This window comes from Podarcis cretensis (assembly GCF_951804945.1).
Source record: "Podarcis cretensis genome assembly, chromosome: 4".
NCBI lineage: Eukaryota > Metazoa > Chordata > Lepidosauria > Squamata > Lacertidae > Podarcis > Podarcis cretensis.
In genome coordinates this window covers 1,813,892-1,841,180 of record NC_137173.1, presented here as the reverse complement: position 1 = coordinate 1,841,180, position 27,289 = coordinate 1,813,892, and the positions used below count along the sequence as shown (strand labels likewise).

Below are 27,289 nucleotides of genomic sequence, written 5' to 3'. Positions count from 1 at the left end.
TGATAAGTATAATTATTATTTATTATTTATACCCCGCCCATCTGGCTGGGCTTCCCCCGCTACTCTGGGCGGCTTCAAATAAAATATTAAAATACTAACACATCAAACATTAAAAGCTTCCCTAAACAGGGCTGCGTTCAGATGTCTTCTAAAAGTCTGATAGTTGTTGTTCTCTTTGACATCTGGTGGGAGGGTGTTCCACGCGGAGGGCGCCACTACCGAGAAGGCCCTCTGGCTGGTTCCCTGTAACTTAGCTTCTCGCAGAGAGGTAACCTCCAGAAGGCCCTCGGTGCTGGACCTCAGTGTCTGGGTAGAACTTCAAAGGTAGCCCCATGTAGAGCGCTTTGCTGTAGTCCAAGCGGAAGATAAGGAGAGCATGCACCAATCTGGCGAGGCAGTCCGCAGGCAGATAGGGTCTCAACCTGTGTACCAGATGGAGCTGGTAAAAAGCTGCCCTGGACACAGATTTGACCTGTGCATCCATGGACAGCTGTGAGTCCAAAATGACTCCCAGGCTGAACACAGCCCAGGGGGAAGGAGCGGAACCACTGTATGACAGTGCCCCCAGCTTCCAGCCCCTCAAGACGGTCCAGAAGGATGTTATGCTCAATGGTATCAAATGCCGCTGAGAGATCCAGCAGAACTAGGAAACAGCTCTCACCTTTGTCCCTAGCCCGCCAGAGATCATCAACCAGTGCGACCAAGGCAATTTCAAGTCCCATGTTGAGGCCTGAATCCCGTCTGGAAGGAATTTGAGGATTTGAGACTGGGCGATAGTTGGCCATTGTGGCCACATCTAAAGATGGGTGCGGGAAGGCTCCCTCACAGAGGGAAGCTTTCACCACCCCACGAAGCCCATCGCCCAGCCCTTCTCGGCTACATTTATAAGCCAGGATGGACAAGGATCAAGGAGACAAGTGGTTGGTTTCACTCGTCCAAGCAGCCTGTCCACATCCTCGGGGGTAACAGATTGGAATTGATCCCACACAACTTGACTAGGCAGGACTCTAGCACTCTCCCGCCCCGGCTCCCACGGTGGAGTCTACGTCTTCTCGAATCGGAGTGACTTTGTCTGCAGTAAACTTTGCAAAATCATTGCAGGAGATCATGTGGTCGGTACTGGGCCCTACTGGAGCAGGTGGTTCTGCTAAATTGTGAACCACCTGAAAGAGTCTCCTGCTGCTGTTTTCCACAGATGTAATAGAGGTGGTGAAGAAAGTCTTCTTGGCCGTCGCTATCACCACTTGGTAGGCTCGACATTGAGCTCTAACCCGTATCCGGTCAGCTTCAGAATGGATTATCCGCCACCGGCGCTCTAGCCGTCTCAGCGATTGTTTCATCACCCTCAGCTCTGAAGAAAACCACGGGGCTGTCCGGGCTCCATGGAATCGTAGAAGGCGCTTTGGAGCCAAACAGTCAATAGCCCTGGTTAACTCCACATTTCAGCGGGCCACCAGGCATCAGCTGAGAGGTCATCAACATAGGATAAAACATCCCCTACCGCCCTCTGGAAACCATTTGAATCCATTAAGGGGCGGACCATCTGAATCATTCCCAAAAACCTGCAGAGGGTAAGGTTCGCAGAGAAGTCCAGTTGCACCAGGAAGTGATTTGACCATGGCACTTCTTTAGTTTCGCTTTCACTTAGTGTCAGATTATCCGCCACCGGCGCTCTAGCTGTCTCAGCGATTGTTTCATTGCCCTCTGATCCGTGGAAAACCACGGGGCTCTCCGGACTCCATGCAATTGGAGAGTGCGCTTCGGAGTCCTGGTTAACTCCACATTTCAGCGGGCCACCAGGAATCAGCTGAGAGGCCACCAACATGGGATAAAACATCCCCTACCGCCCTCTGTAAACCATTTGGATCCATTAAGGGGCTGACCATCTGAATCGGTCATACCTCCCTGCAGAGGGGAAAGTTCGCCGAGAAGTCCAGTTGAACCAGGAAGTGATCTGACCATGGCACTTCTTTCATTTCACTTTTACTTAGTGTCAGATCACGAAAACCCACAGAGGTGAACACCAGGTCTAAGGCATGTCCATGGCTATGAGTTCGGCCAAACATATTCAGGGAAAGCCCCATGGAGGCCATGCTTTCCACGAAGTCCCAAGCGGCCCCTTGTAAGGTCGTGTTGGCGTGGATGTTAAAATCCCCTAGGACAACCAAACTAGGTGTCTCCAGGAGAACATCCGCCATGACCTGGAGCAGCTCGGGCAGGGAATCCTTGGTGCAGTGGGGAGTTCGGTACACCAAAAGGAATCCTGTACTGCCCCTATTGCCCAACTTCCAGAACATGCACTCAGAGAACTGGGTCTTCCCAATAGGACGCCTGCTCCACAGGGTAGGACATAAACCAATGCCTTCAAGTTTTATTTTTTTAAAAAAAAGACTGACTAAACATGCTGAAGAACTTTTTGATAGCAAGAGCTGTTAGTGGATTGGACTCCCTTGGGAGTGCTGGAATTTCCATTCTTTCAGGTTTTCAAATGAAGTTGGATGGTCATCTGTCATGGATGCTTTACTTGCTATGCCAGCATCACAAGGGGTGGAATATATTGCACCAGGGATCACTTCAAGCTCAAAAATTCTACAATTCCGTGCTTCTCCCCTGTATGAATTCTTTGATGGTAAGTGAGACTGGACTTATGACTGAAGCTCTTTCCACATTCAACACACTGATAGGGTTTCTCCCCTGTATGAATTCTTTGATGTGAAGTGAGATTGAAGCTCATACTGAAGCTCTTTCCACATTCCATACACTGATAGGGTTTCTCCGCTGTATGAATTCTTTGATGGGAAGTGAGATTGGAGCTCTGACTGAAGCTCTTTCCACATTCCATGCACTGATAGGGTTTCTCCCCTGTATGAATTCTTTGATGTTTAGTGAGATCGAAGCTGCTACTGAAGCTCTTTCCACATTCAGTGCACTGATAGGGTTTCCCCCCTGTATGAATTCTTTGATGCTTAGTGAGAGAGGAGCTGCTACTGAAACTCTTTCCACATTCCACACACTGATAGGGTTTCTCCCGTGTATGAATTCTTTGATGGGAAGTGAGATGGGAGCTCATACTGAAGCTCTTTCCACATTCCACACACTGATAGGGTTTCTCCCCTGTATGAATTCTTTGATGGGAAGTGAGTTTGGAGCTATCAGTGAAGCTCTTTCCACATTCCACACACTGATAGGGTTTCTCCCCTGTATGAATTCTTTGATGTTTAGTGAGATCGGAGCTTCTACTGCAGCTCTTTCCACATTCCACACACTGATAGGGTTTCTCCTCTGTATGAATTATCTGATGGGAAGTGAGACTGGAGCTCATACTGAAGCTCTTTCCACATTCCAAACACTGATAGGGTTTCTCCCCTGTATGAATTCTTTTATGGGAAGTGAGATGGGAGCTCATACTGAAGCTCTTTCCACATTCCACACACTGATAGGGTTTCTCCCCTGTATGAATTCTTTGATGTTTAGTGAGATCAGAGCTCATACTGAAGCTCTTTCCACATTCCACACACTGATAGGGTTTCTCCCCTGTATGAATTCTTTGATGTTTAGTAAGATCAGCGCTTCTACTGAAGCTCTTTCCACATTCCATGCACCGATAGGGTTTCTCCCCTGTATGAATTATTTGATGGGAAGTGAGATTGTAGCTCATACTGAAGCTCTTTCCACATTCCAAACACTGATAGGGTTTCTCCCCTGTATGAATTCTTTGATGTTTAGTCAGATTGTAGCTCCTACTGAAGGTCTTTCCACATTCCACACACTGATAGGGTTTCTCCCCTGTATGAATTCTCTGATGGGAAGTGAGACTTTGGCTGTGACTGAAGCTCTTTCCACATTCCACACACTGATAGGGTTTCTCCCCTGTATGAATTCTTTGATGTTTTGTGAGATTAGAGCTGCTACTGAAGCTCTTTTCACATTCCACACACTGATAGGGTTTCTCCCCTGTATGAATTCTTTGATGGGAAGTGAGAGAGAAGCTCTGACTGAAGCTCTTTCCACATTCAATGCACTGATAGGGTTTCTTTCCAATGAGATTTCGTTGATGGGAACTGGAATGGGAGCTCTGACTGCAGCTCTTTCCACATTCCAAATTTTTACGTGCCTTCTCCACTCTGCAGATTGTGTTGTGGTCACCTTTTTTCTCGCTTTCCAATTCATCACAATCTGCAATGGAGAGAAAAAGGGATTAGAGCCTCAGGAACAAATGGAGCCCCCAGTTAGGGAATAATGCTCATTAAATTTGTTGTAGAGAAGGCAGTGTTCATTACCTTTGTTATGTGTAATAAACCAATGTATTTCTTATTGGATTCTAATCGTTGGTTGAATGTTGCTTTGTTTGAAGTAAGTTACTCATTTTATAAATTTTGTACTTTTTGTAAAAATTTTGTACTTTTTTCATTGGATTAGATTGTTATTATTACTGTTTCATGTTTATACAGTAGCACCTCGTGTTACATAACCCTCGGATTATATAAATATCAGCTTATGTTAAGCAATAAATCCATTCGCAGTGATCCTCGGGTTGCGAAAACCTCGGGATCTGGGTGGACCTCCGGAACGGATCCCATTCGCAACCAGAGGTACGACTGTATATGTGTTGGAAGCTTCCCAGATTGGCTGGGGCAACCCAACCAGATGGTCAGGGTATACATGAAAATTATTATTATTACTATTATTATCACTGCTAGTACTACCTGAGATTCAATCAGCCTGGCTCTTCTCTGGGGCAGATGTTGTTTGGCCCACTCATGGCATTTCCTCCATCTCCAATGTCAGTCGTCTCTTTGGTCAACCCAAGACTGACAGCAGCAAAATCAAAAACAGAAAACCTGACAGAAGCTACTTATCTTTCTGAACAACTCTGAAGCCGACATTTAAGATGCCTGGGTAGTTCAGACCAGCCCAACTGTGGTAGAAGGAGGCAGAACTGGAGGAAGATTGTTCACTGAAAAAACTGTAATCTACTATTTCTTGTGGGGGTGTTAGGTTCCCAGGTGTTGTAGGGGGCGCTGTGAAAATATATGAGGTTTGTCACATAGAGGTATTTTTTGAATTTCCTGGCAGATAGGACGATCCCACACGGAGGCTTACCAAGAGAGGCCACGATCCCCCGATTCTCCTCCATGACGTCCTTATGCAGAGCTCTCTGGTCAGGATCCAGCAACTCCCACTCCTCGTTCGTGAAACGAACAGCGACATCTTCAAAGCACACTGGACCCTAAAAGAAAAAGGGAAATGTCCTCCTCTGAGACAGTAGAAATATGATCTGCTACACAATGCTCTGTTGTTTCCTTCTTGTTATTCCTCTTATTATGCTTTGTTATTTCAATAGGATTGCTTTGCTGCACATTTTAATTATGGGCACCTATTTTAACGCTTTAATTGAATTCTTTTATTCTGCATTTTAACTGTGGGTAATTGTCTTTTTGCAAATAGGTGGTACTCCAGCTTATTTTTACGTTTTTCTGCCTACGCAAGCATCCCAGTTTCCCCAATGGAAGGATCCACTTTCTCCTCTCCTCGTGTGATGTTCTGGGGAGGTTCCCTCCCAATGCCCTAGAGCCAAATTCAAGGGGTTCATGGGGGCATGGAGAGGGGGAGGAGTGGGGGGGCAGGCCCCATTTTGCAGCAGATAGGGCTGGCTAGGTGAATCCTGAACACTATTTGTTATCATCTGTCCGCTGCTTTAAAGCCTATTTTAAAATTCATTGATGAATATAGAAATACAAGAAGCCTAGTTTGGATGGCCATCTGTCTTGGATTATCTAGCTGAGATTCCTGCAATGCAGGGGGTGGGACTTGATGACCCTTGGGGTCCCTTTCAACTCTAGGATTCCATGGAAACTGCAACTACAGAGGAATCCTACTGTCAACATTCAGAAGGCTGGTGTCACAGAGTTATATGGGCAGGAAATCCCACAGTTCACAGCTGGAGTTAACTCTTTCTTAGCAAGAACACGATGTTCACAGACTTGGCTGAGTTTCGGGCCTAATGAGAACAGCAGCTCATTCCCTGAGCCTCTTCCTCCACAAAAGCAGTTGCTGAGAGTGAAGGCCCCCGGCTCCCCACAGCTTTCCAAGTCCCCTCCTCTCTGGGGTTTCTGGCAAGCGATTGAACAGTGTGCCAGTGTGCAGCCTTCCTTTGCTCCTCCATGTTAGACCCCTCTTGGCTCTGAGAGACAAGCAGGGAGGGTGGATTCTAGCAGGAGAGGGAGCCCCCGGTGGCTCCTCCTCCTCCTGACTCACCTCTGCCTCTCAACCTCCCTCCTCCCACTCGCCTCCTTCCTCTTCTGCCTCTGGTTCTACACTGCATTCTGCCACAGAGTCTCCCAGCTCACTAAGCCCTGTTACCCCTTCAGCTTCTGACACCTCCTCTTCCCAAGCTTCTCCCTCTGGCCGCCAATCCTTCCTCCACCTTCACTCCTTGGGCTCAGAGCAATCTTCCCTTCCTGGTTCCCTGGCTGCTTCCTCCCACCATTCCTCTGTGCCCAACCAGTCCATGACATTGCTCCATCCCTCGGCTTCTGACCCCACAAGGCAGCTTCCCCTGACCTGATCTGGTTCCACAGCCACTCCTTCCCTTCTGCCCCCATGAAAAGATGGATCAGGAGGTCTTGCCAGCATCATTCTTTCACCTGCAAAAGAAAAAAAGGTAAGCAGGATGCTAGGAGTGCCTGCTTCTCTCACAGGGGAAACAGGACATCTCTAACTACTGATGGGCCTTTCAGAAAGCCTTACCTGCTGAGTGCAGTTGAAGGTTTGTGCCCATTTCATGTTAGGTGTGCAGAAATACATCTTTCCTCCTCTGAACCCTTGTTCCTAACCCCCACCCCTCAAAAAAAAAAAACCACCAAGATGAAAAGAACCCTCAGATGAGTTGGAAAACCAACAGAACAAGACCAGTTACAGATAGGTAGCCGTGTTGGTCTGCCATAGTCAAAACAAAAAAAATTCCTTCCAGTAGCACCTTAAAGACCAACTAAGTTAGTTCTTGGTATGAGCTTTCGTGTGCATGCACATTTCTTCAGATACAAGACCAAACGGAGAAAAGCCACCTTCCTCCTTACCCAGTGGCCTCTCTCTGGTGTCCAACGGAGGCCTCTCTGCCTCACAGGAATCCAGGTCCATTTCTGCAAAATGATCCCTTTTCTGAAAGAACAACAAGGATTCAAAACTGTAAATGAATGGTGAGAAATGTTAGAAAGAGAATGACAAAAACAGAATCTTTAAGGGTGTTAGATCTCATTCCCAGAAAAAGGATGGGCCATCAGCAGACCATTTTTGGATGTTCTCTGTCCTGTTTGAAGCCCCTTGGGAGTATCCAAAGGAAAGTCTCTCTCACCTGCTTTCTCTCTGCCTGCTCTCTCTCCTCTGCCTGACTCAGGAGGAAACCTTCAGCCAGGGCCACCGCCTGGGAACTGGTCTCCACTCCACAGTCCCTCACCCAGCTCTCCATCTCCAGGGGAAGGACAGCCAGGAACTGCTCCAAGATCACCAGGTCCAGCATCTCAGCTTTCGTGTGCCTTTCTGGCTTCAGCCACTGATGATCAAGGTGGTAGAGTTGGCTGCAAACCTCTCGGGGTCCCTTGGCCTCCTGGCAGCAGAACGGCCTCAACTGCTGGCTCTCCACCTCTGAGCGGAGGGTATCCTCCTCACCCAGGATTTTCTGAACAGAGTTTTCCCAGAATCCCCCACTGCTCCCAGTTTGGATGACATGGCCTCTTCCTGCTCTAGGGCCAGCTGTGTCTCGCAAATCCATCTGTGCTCTTAGGAAGATTCTGAGACATCGGAAGGAACGTTTTGGTCTTCTGCCAAGTTCTGTCTGTCTGAATGAGAAGCTCTAGAAATTCCTACAAAGCAAATACATTGTTCTGTTACAAAAATTGTACAATATTAGGAGAAGAAAAAGGTTCCTTGAGCAAGCATGGATGAGTCTTGCAGGGAACCAGGGTAGGACTGCACCACAGCCCAGACTCTGAGCTATCTTTCTAAAAAGGAGGAGGAGGAGGAGGAGGAGGAGGAGGAGGAGGGGGAGATGATGTAGGCCTCTAGAAGGGAGATTGTGGAAATGTGGTGGCAAGCGAAGAGATTAATGCGAGGCGAATCAGCCTGGTTGCTCCTTCCTTCAAGTCAATGCATGAAATCAGAACTGATTGACAAGGGATTCATTGGTTCCCAGTGAAAAATGACTACGTGTGTTGAATCTGAATCTCCTTTCTGTTGAGTGGTTTCTTTAAATGTAAAGGTTCATCATTGTTCCACCCGATGTGTATGTCTTTAAGGGGCCATAGAAAGGGCCAGAGCAAAATAACGAGACCCAGCTTTACAGCTGTGAAACATAGCAGGTGCTGCTGAGTTGTACTGATTAAGGTGTGTCAGCATTTGGATGTAGTATATAAGAAGCAGCACCTAGCTCTCCCATTACCCTGGGGGATGGGTTGGTGGTTGGGTCTGGTTTGTTTGTTTGTTGATGTATTTAGTGTATAAGGAGTTTTTGTTTTTCTTATTAAAACCTTGTTTACGTTATTTTTGAGTCCCTTTTTAATGCAAGGTCTCCCCAGCAAGCTCTCTGCAGCGCTACCATACTGCAAATAGCCAACATCTTGGTTTTGGGCCCAGCTGCTGAGTGGATGACTGCATATTTTTGGACTCTGAGAAAGGTTTGAAAACTCCTTCTCCTGTTAGTGTAGTTCTGTGGGTCTGGAAGATTTCCAGAATGGTTGACCGGGTTCCAGAAGCTGAGAAGGCTCTGGTCTTTCCACAGCTAACAGATGAGAACTATAGTTTATGGTCTTTTCGGGTGGAGGCGCTTTTGACCTCTAGAGAAGTATGGACCTATGTAACTGATGACCCTCCTGACCCTGTAACAAATGCTTGGTCGAAAGGAGATGTGAAAGCCAGGGCGATAATTAATTTGGCAGTCAGCGACCAGCAAGTAGTCTATACAAGGAATAAGAAAACTGCCAAAGAAATGTGGGACAGTCTTGCAGCAGTGCATGTTAGAAAAGAGTCAGCGTTTGCATTGACATTTTTCAAGCAGTTGTACCAGACTAAGTTGCAGCCTGGTGGTGATTTGGCAGCACACTTGAGACGTCTGGAGGCAATATGCGGCGAATTAATTCGAATGGACATGGACATACCTGATATTCTGTATGTTTTTATCATTCTTTGTTCCCTTAACGAGGACTTTGATGGTATAGCTAGCTAGATATCTGCCGTTCCACCAGCACAATTAACTGTGGAAGGGGTAATGGCAAGATTAATGGGCGAGTTGGATAGAAGGGAGGCTTGTGCCATAAGCACTCCTATTTCCAGAAAGAATGAGGAACGCCATATGCAAACTTGTGGTGATACAATTGCATTTAAAGCTGCCAAGCGTTGTTGGTTCTGCAATAAGCAAGGTCATTTTGCAAAGGACTGCAGATCCAAAAGAAAGCAAAGTACTCCTAAGCCTGTTTCTGTTCATCAGTCACGGTTGTCAGCCCAGCAGCCAACATCGTACCGTAAAGACAGAAACGAGCCGCGAGCTTTTCACGCTCGGACTGCAGATCATAAAAGAATTAAAGGTGCCAAGTGGAAGTCTTTTATTGTGGACTCAGGAGCATCTCAGCATATTTGCAACGATCGAAGCTTGTTTATTTCTTTCAAAGAGGAAATTGGTAATGTACATTTAGCCAATTCACAAGTCTTGTAGTCGCTTGGCAGGGGTACTGTTAAACTTGACTCTTTAAACATTAAAAAAGCGAACTGCATTTACTGCCCATCAGTGGACAATTTATTATCAGTAAGGTGTTTTGCTTGTCAAGGCATAAATGTGCGTTTCTTAAATTCAATGTGTGAGTTTTTTGAGGGGAACAAACGTCTATTGTATGCCCGGGACTCTGATGGTTTATATAGACTGTATTTTCTCACCTACTTCAATCGCTTATAAATTGCAGAGCAGCACAGTCAAGCCAGGGGTTGAGGAATGTAAGGCCTCACTCCGGGTGTGTCCACGAGGTGCACAGAATTCTAGGACACGTGAATTTTGCTGATGTAATTAAGACAAAGAATATTCTTAATGGCCTCAACTTAAAACCATGTAAATTCTTTATGCAATGTCTATCTTGTTGCAAGAATAAGATTAAGGTTGCACGCAAGGGTAGGTGCTCAGATAGGAAAGTAACTGAGCCATTTGAGCGTGTACATTGTGACTTAGTTGGGCCACTCCCCACCATCATTAGGAGGTTCAAAGTACTGGCTCACCCTCATAGACCAGTATAGTAGATATTGTTGGACTTATGCAATAGCTGAGAAGTCCCAAGCATTTGAGAAGTACAAAGTTTTTTGCAACTGGGTAAAAATGCACTTTAACAAACCAATTAAGAACCTGTTTTCTGACCGGGGCGGAGAATTTGTTTCTGAGGATTTTGAGAAATTCCTGGAAACGCAGGGGACTACTCATGAGTTATCTTGCCCCCGAAGTCCCTGGCAAAATGGGCTTGTTGAAGTTGTGCAGCGTGACTTACAGGCAGGGGTTAAAACATATCTGCACGATGCTAATCTGCCCAAAGACTTTTGGGCAGAAGCGCTTAATGCGGTTTATGTTAGAAATCACAGTTATCATTCTGGTTTAGATGTCACCCCCTATGAGAAGCTGTTTAAAAAACGCCCTAATCTGAAATACCTACGCATTTGGGGTTCAGATGTAATTATGCATTATCCCGCTAAGCAAAAATTGGGTGAGCGTAGTGTTCAGGGAAAATTAATGGGCTACCAGCAGGGGGCGTACAGAATTTACATACCAGCAACTGGCAAATTTCATATTACCAGAAGCATGATACAAACTGTAAATTGGAATGGAGTTGCTGTTTTCCAAGATACTGACGGTATAGATAGTACTGAGGAAGAAGAGGAAGAAGCAGCAGCAGGAAATGGTGCTTCTGAATTAATGGAAAAAGACAAAAAGCCTGTTGAATCTGATAATTTGTTTGATGATTTAAAGTCACAGGCACCCGAGGGGAGGTTAGATTCTCTTGATTTTTCTGACCGTGAGCTTAGCCTACAGGCACCTCTACAGTCTGACAATGATGATTTACAACCTGAAACTAGTAGTTCACTTAGTCCCATTAAGTCTGAGGAGTCTGACTCTCCTTCCGGACTGAGACGTTCAGATAGAAAGAGGCAGAAGCCACAACGTTTTGCAGATGAACATTTTAATACTGTGTATGCCAATAAGGCGGTTTTTGAGCCAAAAAGCTACAATGATGTTCAGAATTTACCTAAGCACCAAGCTGTAAATTGGTATAAAGCTATGAACTCCGAGATAGCTTCTTTAAAAGAGCATAACACTTGGTCTCTTGTACCACAAACCCCAGATATGAGACTTATTGATTCAAAATGGGTTTATAGAGTTAAAATGAATGACAAAAATGAAGTTGTAAGGTACAAAGCAAGATTAGTTGCTAAGGGTTTTCAACAAATTCCAGGCGAAGATTATGATTTGTGTTATTCACCAAGTGTAAAATATCAAACAGTTAAGCTTTTGTTAAAAGATGCATCACAACGTGGACATTCCATTTATCACCTAGATATAAAAAATCTTTTAAAAGATTTAAAAGAACAAATTTTTATGTGTGTCCCTGAAGGCATAGACGCCGCTGAAGGTTTGGTATGCAAATTAAATAAATCCCTTTATGGTCTGCACCAAAGTGGAGGAATTGGCACCAAACTTTAGCAAAAGAATTGCTGGATATTGGTTTTTCACAAGGAAAGGCAGACAACTGTGTGTTTATAAAGGAAAGATATGTGTGTATGTAGATGACGTGTTAATTTCTACAAAAACTAAACAGGAATATGAAGAGGTAGTATCACAGTTACAGAAGAAATTTGATGTGGTGGAATTAGGCATAGCTAAAAATTACTTATCCATGCAAATTGAGAAAGGCAAAAATGGATCTTTTCTGGTTCATCAAACTGCAAAAATTGATGATCTTGTTGAAATGCTATGTTTAGAAAATGCAAATGGGAAGGAAACGCCTATGGTGTGTGGTTTCACCTTTACAGGTGAAGATAAGCCATTTCCTAACAAAACTTTGTATCGTTCTGCTATAGGCAAGCTAAATTTCATTCAAAGAATCTCAAGACCAGATATAACTTATGCTTTTCACTTTTCCACTTTGTGGAAAAGCCCACCAGGCAATGTTTCTCTGCTCTTAAGAGAGTGGTAATGTACCTTAAACATACCAAACATTATAGGTTGCAGTTTACATCAACTATTGACAAAGGTTTTGAAATTTTCTGTGATGCATCTCATGCAGTGGAACAAAATAATTGCAGGGGTGTGTCTGGTATGGTGTTTTGTTATGATGGTTGTCCGTTTGAATGGAAGTCCCAGACACAAACCATTATTTGTCTCTCCACAACAGAGTGAATTATGTGCATGCGTTCAGGCCACTCATGATGTAGAATGGTATCTGCAAGTATTCGCAGACCTACAGATGCAAGTAACACTACCAGTAAAAGTTTACCTTGATTCCCAGAGTGGACTCGCCATCCTATGTTCAGAAACCAATATGCAGCACACTAGAGTCTTAAGATTACGTTTGCAGTTTGTAAAGAAACTAATTGCTGATGAAATGATTGTATTTGAATATGTTCCAGGTAACAATCAAATTGCGGACATTTTTACAAAAGCACTTCCAAAGGTTACACATGAAAGACATGTACAAAATATGCTTTATGTTTTCGTTTCACAATGATGAACCGCAGGGGAAATGTTGAATGGTTTCTTTAAATGTAAAGGTTCATCATTGTTCCACCCGATGTGTATGTCTTTAAGGGGCCAGCGCAAGGGCCAGAGCAAAATAACGAGACCCAGCTTTACAGCTGTGAAACATAGCAGGTGCTGCTGAGTTGTACTGATTAAGGTGTGTCAGCATTTGGGTGTAGTATATAAGAAGCAGCACCTAGCTCTCCCATTACCCTGGGGGATGGGTTGGTGGTTGGGTCTGGTTTGTTTGTTGATGTATTTAGTGTATAAGGAGTTTTTGTTTTTCTTATTAAAACCTTGTTTACGTTATTTTTGAGTCCCTTTTTAATGCAAGGTCTCCCCAGCAAGCTCTCTGCAGCGCTACCATACTGCAAATAGCCAACACTTTCTTGTAGCTTGAAGCCATTGGTTGGAATCCTGCGCCCAGGTGACATGGCTCTCCTAAAGGCCGGCCTCACTATACACTGCCTTTGCTGATCTAAAAGCAGCCTTTGATACAGTCTCCAGAACCAGACTCTGGGACAGACTACAGGGTACCTACATAGAATTAAGAGCTTCTGCTCTTAATTCAGGCACTGCGCGCAAACACGGCTCTTAGAGTCAGGTGTAGCCGCCTAGGACACCTAACGGACCCTATTAAAACCTCTAAAGGAGTCAGGCAAGGGTGCCTATTGGCCCCTCTACTATTCAATTTCTATCTAAATAATTTAGTATCTGCACTCCATGACTCAGAACTCCACCCTCCAAAGCTCGCAAATCGGCATATTTCGGTCCTGCTATGTGCCGATGATGCAGTAATTTTATCTAGAACCCCCATTGGACTCAAAAGAGCACTAGGAAAGCTCGCAGCATACTGTGAATTTGAAAGTCTCAAAATCAACTATCAAAAGACCAAGATACTTGCTTTTGGGGCAAAACCAAAGCTTAAAAGCTGGGAACTCCAATGGCATAAATTAGAACAAGTCTCAAACTACAAGTATCTAGGAATGGTGGTACAGGCCTTAGGAGCCAACAAACTACACATAAACTCCATCGGGAGTTCAGTGGAAAAAAACCGCAAATTGTGTCCTTAAATTTTTCAGAGCACAAGGGGGCTTCTTTGTTCCCGCAGCTCTAAAATTATACAAAGCCAAAACTTTGGCACAACTCCTTTATGGTTCCTTTTTGCCCCCGCCTTCCTCTCCCCTTCTAGACTTCTTAGAGCTCTCCTCCAAGTGCCCAGATGTGTCTCAAACTCATGGGTTAGATGAGAAACAGGGATGATGAGAGTGGAGGCTTACATCTGACTAACATCAATCTACAAATGGCTGACATTGAATCTGCTCCCCCGAGGGAGTTCTGAACACCCTCCAGAAACTGGGTTTTGCCCCTCAAGCCCTTCTAAGTCTGGGCTTGGGCCAGGCAAAGAATATTAGACACCGAGAGACAACAGGACTGCGCAAGGTGCCCCGACCATAAAATTGGAGAAATCGAGAAATATATAGGCGCACCGGCAGAATATCTCTTCTTTCTCGCATCTAGAAATGCAAGAAGGGCCTTTACACTCGCCAGAAGCTCGGCTCTTCCCTCGCTGGACCTGGATGGAGCCTTTAGAAAAGTCCCCTATGCCCCCTATGCCTATCTGCCCATTGGGAGAGATAAGAAGCCAAGAACACTTGTTCTTCAGACGTCCCTTTTACCAAGAGACACGTAGTAAGACCATTGATCCGCTGCTGGTGAGGCTCGCTGACCTCCCGCAAAAGCAAAAATTAGACCTTTTCCTGTTAGGCAAAGATCAGAAGATGACCTGGATGGTGGCCAGATACTGTGTTCAGATCTGTGGGCACAGACTATCTCCCAACTCAAAATAGTCCGTCATGAAAATCCCCAAACTCGGTTTCATGGGTGACTCTGAGTCAACTCCCTGGGATAGTTTGTTGGTGTACATTGTTTTTAAATTTGTTGTTGTACATAAATTGCCTGTTTTACTTCTGTGACTGTACCCCCAAGTGTGTGTTATAAGCTGGTCTCTGACCGTAATAAATTATCTAATCTGACATGGCTCTCCTGTCTCCTCTCTGTCTCCTCTCTTCTCCATGTAAACATACCCAGCTCCTCATAAAGCTTGGCTTGATCTGCTTGGCTGGCCTCCTCTGCCAACAGGGAGAAAGAAAGAAGGGAAACAAAGAAAGAGGTTTGGGAGCAACCATTCAGACACGTTTCCTCTCTTGTGCAATGACGCTGACCCGTGTCACACACAGCAGAAGTCCTACTGATAATCTTATTTAAAGAAGCCGGATTTCTATCTGCTAGATTTCCCAGGGGGCTCTGAATAATTATTTTTCTGGAAGGGGGGCGGGAACCTCCTCCCCCCCCCACAAAAGATCTAAAGGAAGGAGACAGTTCCTGCCACCTCGCCCCTCCCTGGCAGGACCCCCTGCTCCCTGGGGCTCCCCCCCCCCCACATGAGCCACCCTCTCCTGCAGCCCTGGGACCCCCCCTCTCCCCCCACTGCACCCTCCGGGGGGGGGAGGAGACTCACCAGATCCCAGGAGAGGATTGCCCTTCCCAAAGGAGTAAGCAGCGTCTTTATACAAATGCAGAATACACAGTACTGTAGTTGCAAACCTCGCGCAACCCCGTCCCTCCCTGGCAGGACGCCCTGCTCCCGGGGTCTGCCCTCCCCACCTGAGCCACCCTCCCCTGCTGCAGCCCTGGGACCCCCACCTTCTCCCCACTGCACCCTCGGGGGGGGGGGGAGGAAGAGACTCACCAGATCCCCCTGGAAGAGAACAATGCAGCCTTTGCAATAGCAGAAAGCAACCCTGCCCCCCCTTGCAGGAAGGGGAGGGAGGGGCTTTTCCTCTGGAGGACCTGGCCCCCCTTTACTTCCTGTCCTCTCTAGGAATGCAGCTCAGTTCCCTTTAACCCTTGCAGAGCCGAGTCCACCCTGCTCAGTCCTCTCTGCCTTTTCTCTCCTGCATTGCACAATCCCAGAGATGCTCATTTTATTTTTGCTCTTGGTTGGTCTGTGATCCGCTCCCTCCCTTGGCCAGAAACTGGAGGAAGAGGTTGCAGGGAAAAGGGGTTTGCAGGAAGCAAGGAAGCTCCTCCTAGAATGGGAGGGATAGAAGGGAGCACTAAAGGTAAAGGTAAAGGTACCCCTGCCCATACGGGCCAGTCTTGACAGACTCTGGGGTTGTGCGCCCATCTCACTTAAGAGGCCAGGGGCCAGCGCTGTCCGGAGACACTTCCGGGTCACATGGCCAGCGTGACGAAGCTGCTCTGGCGAGCCAGAGCCGCACACGGAAACGCCATTTACCTTCCCGCTGGTAAGCGGTCCCTATTTATCTACTTGCACTCGGAGGTGCTTTCGAACTGCTAGGTTGGCAGGCGCTGGGACCGAGCAGCGGGAGCGCACCCCACCGCAGGGATTCGAACCGCCGACCTTTCGATCGGCAAGCCCTAGGCGCTGAGGCTTTAACCCACAGCGCCACCTGCGTCCCAGAAGGGAGCCCTAAGGGTCATCTATTCCAACCCCCCTGCAAGGCAGGAATCTCAGCCAAAGCATCCAACCGCTTCTTAAAAACCTCCAAGGAAGGAGAGTCCGCCATCTCCCAAGGGATTCTGCTGCTCTTCCCGTCAGAATGTTCTTCCTGCTCTTTAGGCAGCAGAAACTGCTTTCTGGTCCTCTGGGTCCCTTATTCTGGGTGCTCCCCTCTAGGGCAGGAGAAAACAAGCTGGCTCCCTCTTCCATGGGTCAGCCCCCCAGATATTGAGAGGTGGCTCTCAGGTCTCCATCCAGGCAGGTCTCAGCTGAGGGGGGAACTGGAAGACACGCTGTTCCTGCCTCTCCTGGGACTACACATTGCTGAGCTGCAAAATGCAGGAAAGTGCACATTTTGAAGGCTTTGGGTACGTTTTGTTAATGGAGAAATCTGAGGAGAAAGCAATGACACCAGACAGGAATACCAGAGCAAAACAGCAGCCAGTTGGCTTGGTCTTTATCGAAGACTGTGGCGACAGGACTCCCACCTGCCACAAGGTGGAACAAGATGGATGCCCAGAACAAGAGAGCCCCCAAACATTTATCAGCTGCTAATCCTCATGTTATACAACCCCAACTATATCACTAATACATCATGGTTACATCATGAAAGGAGAGGTCTGGTGGCAGTAATCTGAGCATCCTGGACCCTGCCCCATGGTTCCCTGTAAAGGTAGAGGGACCCCTGTCCGTTTGTTCCAGTCATGGCCGACTTTGGGGTTGCGGCGCTCATCTTGCTTCCGGGTCATGTGGCCAGTATGATTAAGCCGCTTCTGGCGAACCAGAGCAGTGCACGGAAACGCCGTTTCCCTTCCCAACGGAGCGGTACCTATTTATTTACTTGCTCTTTGACGTGCTTTCAAACTGCTAGGTTGGCAAGAGCAGGGACTGAGCAATGGGAGCTCACCCGGTCGCGGGGATTTGAACCGCCGTTCTTCTGATCTGCAAATCCTAGGCTCTGTGGTTTCACCCACAGCGCCACCTGCGTCCCTTATGGTTCCCTTATGGTTCAACTCTATCTGATGTGATGGTGGGATGTGGGATAGAGAACCCACCAATTTGGCGCATGGTGTTGCGCATGGCCCTGTTAATTTTACTCACCGCATAATTGAGGTGAGAGGGATTGGAAGCCCCCCTCCAGTGAAGACGGGGTAGGAGATTGGACCAGCCGATGGTCATTGATGGGTACAAGGCATGCAGGCTTTTTAGATCTGCCCTTGCAGCAAGGGCAAGGGCAATGCCTTTTTGCTCCACTAGATCGTTCTCCACCGCATGTATAATCAAGACCCTTGGAGGATCGTGGGTCGCTGCGGCACTACGCAGCATGGGCATCAAGCTCCGCCAACGCATGCCCCGCTGGGCCATCCAATAAAAGCGTACCTTGGGGTGGATGTTAAGGTTAAGGCCACAATTTTGAGACCGTGCATAATCTGCTGCCCAATGGACAATGCTGTGGCCTATCACCCAGATCTTCATGCTGGGCAAACCTGTAAGACAATTAAATTGCAAGTGTCAAGCGCCAGCGGCCCAGTGTCTTGATGTGTGCGGGGTCCCAACCCTGTATCGCTGCTGAAGTAGCAGCCCCGATACGAAACGAGTGCCCGGAATATTCCTGGGGACTAACACCGCAAGCAGATAAGGCTTTGCGTGAAACCGCTGTGAATTGTGATCACGTCAACGGGCGCGTGTTTGAGTGAATGAAGAAAGGGCCCTTGCACTGGGGCCGGACCCTGAAGAAGCAGCGTGTGTCGTGATATGGGCAGGGGCCCGCCTGTTCCGTTGGGGACAGCGCGAGCGTGACCCCTTTCCGCAACTGGTCAGTTTTTGAGGACCGAATCTTAACATTCAACGTATGCCCAGAGAACTTGATGTCATTGTCTGCCAACTCTGATTGCAGGGGCCCAGCCAAACACTCCCCAATGCGCATGGCACCAAAAAAGGCTAGGAAAATGCTGCCCGAAAGAGACGCGTTTCGAAATTTGACCAGCAGATCTCTGGTAGTTTTTTCCAAATTAGATAAAGTATGTCTATGGTGATAGGCTTCCTGCCATCCTGACGAGGGGGAATGACATGCTGCCACCCAGCCAGTAACTTCTTGACATGGAAGCTGTCACAGGGGTCTGGCCAGTGACGGAATTTACAAAAGAAAGAAATAGCTGCCCTGTAAAGCATTAAAGTTTTTATGGCAAGGCCCTTGTGCTTTAGGAGCACCAAGAACTGAAGCACCTCCTCCTCGGATGCGCGCCGTGTTACAGAGCCACAAAAGCGCCCAAAGGCATCCCAGGCCCTGGAATAAGAACGTCTAGTGGAGGGTGCTATTGCTGCCAATACTCCCTGGTTTACTTCTTGCTTCCAATCTCCCACAGATTGTCTGGGAAGGCGTCTGGGGACTGGGCTGCTCCTGGTGCCAGTTCGCGGAAACGCTCCATCTGGAAACGAGACAGGGCATCAGCAATGTTATTGTTAAGGCCAGGTATGAAGCGGGCAGTGAAAGAAATATTGTGCCGCAGGCACTCCAGCACAAACAGGCGCAGGGCCCTTATGACCCTCTGGGACTTTGCTGACTGCCTAGATATAACTCTTACCACTGCTTGATTGTCAGACCAGAAACAGACCCTGGAATTCGAAAAGAGGGTTCCCCAGATGCGAATGGCGACTAGAATAGGAAAGAACTCCAGAAAGGCTAAATCCCGAGTAATGCCTGCTGCGTGCCAAGAAGATGGCCACGGCTGGGCGCACCAATGTCCCCTGAAGAACATGCCAAAGCAGCCAGAAGCATCAGAATGAACCTGGAACTCCGCCCCGGGGTTAAGGCACTTCTGCCAAAAAGACACCCCATTATAATCCTGCAGGAATGCAAGCCAAACCCTCAGATCGTCCTTTATCTGCCTTGTCACCCTGATGTGATGGTGGGGGGCTACCCCCATGGCTGTGAGCCGTGCCAGACGGGCACAAAAGGCACGGCCTGGTGCCACTACTCTACACGCAAAATTAAGATGACCCAACAGGGATTGCACCTGGCGAAGGGTGGTCTTCTTAACCCCAAGCATGGCCTCCAGCAAAGCTTTCAAGGATTCCAACTTGGTTTGCGGTAGGCGCGACGACTGCTGAATTGTGTCCAATTCAATACCCAAGTAGGAAAGGAGAGTCGAAGGGCCCTCGGTCTTGTCAGCAGCCAGAGGTATGCCAAAGTCGGCTGCAAGGCGCATGAATGTAGCTAGGGATAGGGCACAGTTGGGGGAGTCTGGAGCACCCATGATAAGAAAGTCATCTAAGTAATGGGTCACAAAAGGGGAACCAGATGTGGTTTTGAAGGCCCATTCAATGAATGTGCTGAAGGTTTCAAAGGCTACGCAGGCCACAGAGCAGCCCATGGGCATAGCCTTGTCAAAGTACCAGCTATCCCTGAATTTGAATCCAAGCAGCCAAAATTTTCAGGATGAACTGGGAGCAGCCGAAAGGCTGACTCGATGTCACATTTTGCCAATAAGGCCCCAGTGCCCAATTCCCTAATCATTTTAATGGCCACATCCAAGGATGCATATCTAACTGAACAAAGCTCCCGCGGTATGGCGTCGTTTACAGACTCACCCCTAGGATTGTGTATCATGCGGAACTCACCAGGGGACTTAGACTTATCTAAGCGCTCCTTAACCAGGTGACGCTGCAGGATGCGGTTCTGACGCAGCAATTCCTGCACATCGTTGTCACTGGACTGGGAAGAATCACTCTCAGCAGTGAGCTCCTCTGTGTATGCCCGCTTTTTCTTCTTAGGAAGGGCCCTGTAGGGCCTGGCATCAAAGGTGGAGGGGCCATACTCCCTCACTTTTTTCTTAGAGATAATTAACTTCATAGGTGGGACCTTCCGGCTGAAAGGCCCTTTTTTAAAATCCTGTTGGCTGCCTTTACTGCATTGCTAGGGGTACCCCTCGATGCGGCTCTTGGGGTGCCCACCCCTACGGCACCAAGAGAGTGCGAGGGGGAGCCTTCTCTTTGATCAGCAGCCACGGCTAGAGACATAATGCACCTTGAAGCAAGTCAACCACTACTAAGGCCTACAAATACCTAAGTATGATGGCAGTTTGTTGTATTTGTTTTTGTTTGTTTGTTTTTGCTTGTTTGTTATATTAATTATAATTATTAGATTTATTTATATTTGCAATTGGAATGTTTAGGTGAAAGACAGAACCAGCCAACCTAACTGCGCACAAACGCTAAGACTGCAAAAAATAGAGACAGTTAGCACACATCCTGAAGACCAACTTGGGGGAACGGGGGGGTGGGGGTGGAAGCATGGCCGCCATGTGGCCTGACTTAGTTCCCCCCCCCAATAAGGAAAAACTGAAGTGGGTTGCCCTGCAGCCCGGCAAGGCACCCCCTCCCCAGCGTGATTCAACTCAAAAAGGTCGCCTTATGGCCCTCTTCTGCGGGTGGCAAAACAGCAGGCCAGCATAGCGACCCAGCTGAGGCCTGCGCCACATTTTGGCCAGCAACACCAGTGGCTGGCTAGCAGCAATGCCACCCCCCAGCTGCAAAAAACAAGCAGGCAGTGGCTGCTGCCTAGCTGGGGCCTGTGCATCCTGCTTGGGTCGGCAGCAGCAGCTTCAACAAACCACAACAATAAGCCTCAACAGACAAATTAAGTCATAAATCTCAACAGAGCCTCCTGGGTCAGCAGGGCCTCCTGCGGGGGCAATGCCGCCGCCCCCCGCCCCTGGGAAAAGGGGCTAGGCCGCGTTTTGAGGCCTAGTGAGGCCTGTGCAGCCCTCCTGGGCTGGCAGGCAGTGGCGGGGGGCAATGTTGGCCCCCCGCCACTGGGAAGAGGGGACTAGGCCGTGTTTTGAGGCCTAGTGAGGCCTGTGCAGCCCTCCTGGGCTGGCAGGCAGTGGCGGGGGGCAATGTTGGCCCCCCGCCGCTGGGAAAAGGGGACTAGGCTGCGTTTTGAGGCCTAGTGAGGCCCGCACTGCCCTCCCAGTGCCCCCCCGCCGAAAAAAAGCAAGCAGGCCCAGCCGCGGCCTCGCTGGAGCCCCGCGCTGCCCGCCTGGGTCGGAAGGGGCACCGGACAGGCGGCGGAGGGGAGCTATGCCCCCCCCGCCACCCAAATGCAAGCAAAAGAAGGCCGGTTACTTACCTCAGTCCGGCCGCTTGGATATGCTCCTGATCCTGATCCTGATCCTAGAAGGAAGAAGAGCAAAAGAGGCTTGAGCTCAGGGGTCAGCCTCTTTTCTTTTGGCCTTAGGCCCACCCCCAGCCAGCCGTCCATTGTCCTCCCTGGCCGAGGGCGGGTCCAAGGCCAGCTCAAGCAGGTGGGTGCCACCCGCCCAGGTGAGCCTCGCTTGGTGCCGCAAACCCCGCCCACCTGTGGGGAAGGGTGGGCGGATATTCCCTGTTTCCCAGCCAAGTCAATCACACCCTCTTGTCTTCCTCTGGGTTTGTTATTTCTGGAATTTCTGGCATGGCTACCTGTCTGGCACTCAGGTACCAGGATGCCAGGGATTATCCCTCAGGCAGAGGGGCTGCTGAGTAGCTGAGCTCACATGTCCATAAGAATTTCTGAAGTTTTCCCAGTGAGCCAGTACAGAGATACCTTTATCAGTGAATTCTTACATTTGGTATTGTGCAGCAGAGGCGCTTTGAGCAGATAGGAAGAAACTGTGATGAAGTGTTTTGTGGGGACAAGTCACAAAAGTCACAAAAGTGATTTTACCTGCAGGTGAATCCCGATATTAGCCAATCACATGGGGCCCACTGTGTAAATAATGTATATAAAGCAGAAATTCTGGGGGAACTTCCATTCCTCCTCACCACTGTGAGCTGAATAAAGAGCATGAAATCCACACTCAACTCACTGTATATTTCAATCGGAGAGCCTTCAAGGTGCCACTCAGGACTGTTAAGAAGCCCCCGCCCAAAAAAACCCCTGTGATCATCTTCTAGCTTGGTTTCGTTCCCCTTCCCGTTCCCTGGTTTCTCACAGAGAGAAGAAGGGGAGACAAGTGACAACAGGAGCCACCTCCTGGCCAAGCCATTCCCATGGGAGAGAGTTGCTGGAGGCAGGGGTGGCACATGTTGGCCGTGAATATTTGGATTGGCTAAGCAGATGAAATGGGTAGAAGCATCTCAGCCAGTGGGAAAGGCAGCCATCTTGACTATGGCAGGCATAGGCAAACTCGGACCTCCAGATGTTTTGGGACTACAGTTCCCATCATCCCTGACCACTGGTCCTGTTAGCTAGGGATGATGGGAGTTGTAGTCCCAAAACATCTGGAGGGCCGAGTTTGGGGATGCCTGCACTATGGGTTGTGGACTCTCCATCTTTGGCGGTCTTCACATACCTGTCAACTGTCCTGCTTTGAGTGGGACGTCCTGCAATTCCAGAAGCCACCCTGGCTTCTGATTGGCTCCCAGGATGTCCTGTTTTGGCTCCCGTGAAACTGTGGCCCCAAAAGACACCCATTTTGGGGGGTACTTGCTCTTGCGGGACTTACGTGACTCATTCAGGAGTGTGGCCCCAGAAGTCGCAGGTCCCAATTTCCCTCTGCAACATGTTGGAGGGTAGGCAGAGTTTGGGAGGACAACTCTATTCATATTCTATGGCTGTGGGTGACAGGAGAAAGAGTGGACGATGTCAGAATCTTGAGAGGGCCAGCAGAGGAGCCTCCCTTGGATGAATCACCACACCCCCATAGTGGCCGTAAAAGCAGGTGAGCAGTGTGTCTCCCTCAAGTTTTAAAAGGAGTGCTGCATTACTAGGCGGTCTCACAGGATGCTTTTTATTATGTTTTTATCATTGTTGTTCTGTATTGTGCTTATAATGCTGTATACCACCCCGGTATATTCTGATAAAGGGGGGTATATAAATTGAATAAATACTATTATTATTATTATTATTATTATTATTATTATTATTATTATTAATATTATTATTAATATTACTATTTCCCCGCCTTCTGGAGTGCCAAGTCTTTTTGAGAGAACTGCTGTGGAGCTGAGATGAAGGAGGAGAGACCATTTCCTCTCCACCCAGAAAAGTTATGGAACTCCAGGAAGACACAACCTGAAAGACAGTGCGCTATTTAATTATTATTTTTTATAACTCCTGCTTATGTTATATGATGTTATGATGTATTGTAATTTTCATAAAATGTATACATTGCTTGATTGTAAAAACACACAAACACACTCTTTCGTCTCCCATTCTAACAGAATACCATATGTGCCTTTCAGCAGTTGGAATCTAAGTCTCTCCTGTATTTGTCAAAGGACTCTCTGAAATTCTGATGTTAGCCTGTATCTCCTTTCCATGTATGTAAAGGAAATGCCCTCTGGGAATTCCCATTTATATCTAATGTCAGCTCTCCTGAGTGCTATTGTTAAATATTTATGTTTGGTTCTTCTACTCCTCAATTTCAGTGGAATCTCTCTAAAGATATCTACTTTCTGTCCGGCAACCACATGATTTGGCTCTGAATCGGATTCTGGAAGGCCTCTGTCAGGAAGACGTTAACTTATTACTTCAGCTAAATGTCACAGGATTAAACAAGGTACTACAATGGTACCTTGGCTTACAAACGCTTCAGGTTACAGACTCCGCTATCCTGGAAATGGTACCTCGGGTTAAGGACTTTGCTTCAGGATGAGAACAGAAATCGTGCTCCGGCGGCCCCATTCGCTAAAGTGGTGCTTCAGGTTAAGAACAGTTTCAGGTTAAGAACAGACCTCCAGAACAAATTAAGTACTTAACCCGAGGTACCACTGTACAGGCACAGCTTCTCTTAAACTCCCTCCTCAGGTATCCAGAATAAATGCTAAAAGGCTTAACTCTGTTTCTGCTGCTTCTCTCTCATTCCCTTCCTTAGTTATGACAGAACAGCCCAGCTTCCTTCATGGCTTCATACTTTGGTCCGTGAACGAGGGGCCACTTTTCCTCGGTTCCCCTCTCTCTTAGCAGTCCCACTCCCGAGGTATTTTCCTCTGTATGCCAGACTCATCTGTGTCCTTTTTACTGACTCAGAAATCCTCTTTTCCTAGAAAATCTCTCCCCTCCCAAATGGAACGAGACCCCAAAAGAAGAGTCTTCCCATCTGAACACTCTCTCCAGACCCTCAAGATGGACTTCCTATCTCAGCTACGACTGTTAATAGAGGATGAGCTGCCTCACTTCATGAAATTAAAACCTCACTCCTTCAAACTATTAGAGTTCAAAGACTGTGATAAAAATGAAAGAAGAGCAAAGGGAGAACAATATCATGGTTCTCAAATGATGGATAACATAGGTTACTACAGGAGTAAGAAAATAAAATGATAAGTATAATTATTATTTATTATTTATACCCCGCCCATCTGGCTGGGCTTCCCCCGCTACTCTGGGCGGCTTCAAATAAAATATTAAAATACTAACACATCAAACATTAAAAGCTTCCCTAAACAGGGCTGCCTTCAGATGTCTTCTAAAAGTCTGGTAGTTGTTGTTCTCTTTGACATCTGGTGGGAGGGCGTTCCACAGGGAGGGCGCCACTACCGAGAAGGCCCTCTGGCTGGTTGCCTGTAACTTAGCTTCTCGCAGAGAGGTAACCTCCAGAAGGCCCTCGGTGCTGGACCTCAGTGTCTGGGTAGAACTTCAAAGGTAGCCCCATGTAGAGCGCTTTGCTGTAGTCCAAGCGGAAGATAAGGAGAGCATGCACCAATCTGGCGAGGCAGTCCGCAGTCAGATAGGGTCTCAACATGTGTACCAGATGGAGCTGGTAAAAAGCTGCCCTGGACACAGATTTGACCTGTGCATCCATGGACAGCTGTGAGTCCAAAATGACTCCCAGGCTGAACACAGCCCAGGGGGAAGGAGCGGAACCACTGTATGACAGTGCCCCCAGCTTCCAGCCCCTCAAGACGGTCCAGAAGGATGTTATGCTCAATGGTATCAAATGCCGCTGAGAGATCCAGCAGAACTAGGAAACAGCTCTCACCTTTGTCCCTAGCCCGCCAGAGATCATCAACCAGTGCGACCAAGGCAATTTCAAGTCCCATGTTGAGGCCTGAATCCCGTCTGGAAGGAATCCAAATGGAGGATTTGAGACTGGGCGATAGTTGGCCATCGTGGCCACATCTAAAGATGGGTGCGGGAAGGCTCCCTCACAGAGGGAAGCTTTCACCACCCCACGAAGCCCATCGCCCAGCCCTTCTCGGCTACATTTATAAGCCAGGATGGACAAGGATCAAGGAGACAAGTGGTTGGTTTCACTCGTCCAAGCAGCCTGTCCACATCCTCGGGGGTAACAGATTGGAATTGATCCCACACAACTTGACTAGGCAGGACTCTAGCACTCTCCCGCCCCGGCTCCCACGGTGGAGTCTACGTCTTCTCGAATCGGAGTGACTTTGTCTGCAGTAAACTTTGCAAAATCATTGCAGGAGATCATGTGGTCGGTACTGGGCCCTACTGGAGCAGGTGGTTCTGCTAAATTGTGAACCACCTGAAAGAGTCTCCTGCTGCTGTTTTCCACAGATGTAATAGAGGTGGTGAAGAAAGTCTTCTTGGCCGTCGCTATCACCACTTGGTAGGCTCGACCTTGAGCTCTAACCCGTATCCGGTCAGCTTCAGAATGGATTATCCGCCACCGGCGCTCTAGCCGTCTCAGCGATTGTTTCATCACCCTCAGCTCTGAAGAAAACCACGGGGCTGTCCGGGCTCCATGGAATCGTAGAAGGCGCTTTGGAGCCAAACAGTCAATAGCCCTGGTTAACTCCACATTTCAGAGGGCCACCAGGCATCAGCTGAGAGGTCATCAACATGGGATAAAACATCCCCTACCGCCCTCTGGAAACCATTTGGATCCATTAAGGGGCGGACCATCTGAATCATTCCCAAAAACCTGCAGAGGGTAAGGTTCGCAGAGAAGTCCAGTTGCACCAGGAAGTGATCTGACCATGGCACTTCTTTAGTTTCGCTTTCACTTAGTGTCAGATTATCCGCCACCGGCGCTCTAGCTATCTCAGCGATTGTTTCATTGCCCTCTGATCCGTGGAAAACCACGGGGCTCTCCGGACTCCATGCATTGGAGAGTGCGCTTCGGAGTCCTGGTTAACTCCACATTTCAGCGGGCCACCAGGAATCAGCTGAGAGGCCATCAACATGGGATAAAACATCCCCTACCGCCCTCTGTAAACCATTTGGATCCATTAAGGGGCTGACCATCTGAATCGGTCCTACCTCCCTGCAGAGGGGAAAGTTCGCGGAGAAGTCCAGTTGAACCAGGAAGTGATCTGAACATGGCACTTCTTTCATTTTGCTTTTACTTAGTGTCAGATCACGAACACCCACAGAGGTGAACACCAGGTCTAAGGCATGTCTATGGCTATGAGTTCGGCCAAACATATTCAGGGAAAGCCCCATGGAGGCCATGCTTTCCACGAAGTCCCAAGCGGCCCCTTGTAAGGTCGTGTTGGCCTGGATGTTAAAATCCCCTAGGACAACCAAACTAGGTGTCTCCAGGAGAACATCCGCCATGACCTGGAGCAGCTCGGGCAGGGAATCCTTGGTGCAGTGGGGAGTTCGGTACACCAAAAGGAATCCTGTACTGCCCCTATTGTCCAACTTCCAGAACATGCACACGAGAACTGGGTCTTCCCAATAGGACGCCTGCTCCACAGGGTAGGACATAAACCAATGCCTTCAAGTTTTATTTTTTTTAAAAAAAAGACTGACTAAACATGCTGAAGAACTTTTTGATAGCAAGAGCTGTTAGTGGATTGGACTCCCTTGGGAGTGCTCGAATTTCCATTCTTTGAGGTTTTCAAATGATGTTGGATGGTCATCTGTCATGGATGCTTTACTTGCTATGCCAGCATCACAAGGGGTGGAATATATTGCACCAGGGATCACTTCAAGCTCAAAAATTCTACAATTCCGTGATTCTCCCCTGTATGAATTCTTTGATGGTAAGTGAGACTGGACTTATGACTGAAGCTCTTTCCACATTCCACACACTGATAGTGTTTCTCCC

At 48.0% G+C, this 27,289-nt stretch overlaps 1 protein-coding gene and 1 long non-coding RNA gene across 5 annotated transcripts in view; both read right to left on the bottom strand.

The window, feature by feature from the left end:
- Nucleotides 1-2,569: 2,569 nt before the first annotated feature.
- Nucleotides 2,570-27,289, bottom strand: part of LOC307214714 (uncharacterized protein) — a gene marked incomplete at its 3' end in the record, with an annotated part of 42,887 nt that continues 18,167 nt past the window's right edge. For 2 of the 4 annotated variants that reach the window (XM_079973636.1, XM_079973638.1), the window contains one exon: nucleotides 2,570-4,176. In XM_079973636.1, coding sequence (XP_079829762.1) covers nucleotides 2,570-4,176 — 1,607 coding nt within the window. Of the gene's footprint in view, nucleotides 4,177-5,103; nucleotides 5,231-6,564; nucleotides 6,648-6,750; nucleotides 6,801-7,079; nucleotides 7,162-7,354; nucleotides 7,863-16,318; nucleotides 16,639-27,289 lie in introns of those variants that run through there. The other 2 variants (XM_079973635.1, XM_079973637.1) reach the window with 2 other exon arrangements.
- On the bottom strand, nucleotides 14,427-15,864 carry LOC307215174. Its single transcript, XR_013838347.1, has 3 exons — nucleotides 15,516-15,864; nucleotides 15,285-15,329; nucleotides 14,427-14,895 (listed from the first exon to the last, which is right to left on the bottom strand). It is a non-coding gene; the product is annotated as an uncharacterized lncRNA (long non-coding RNA).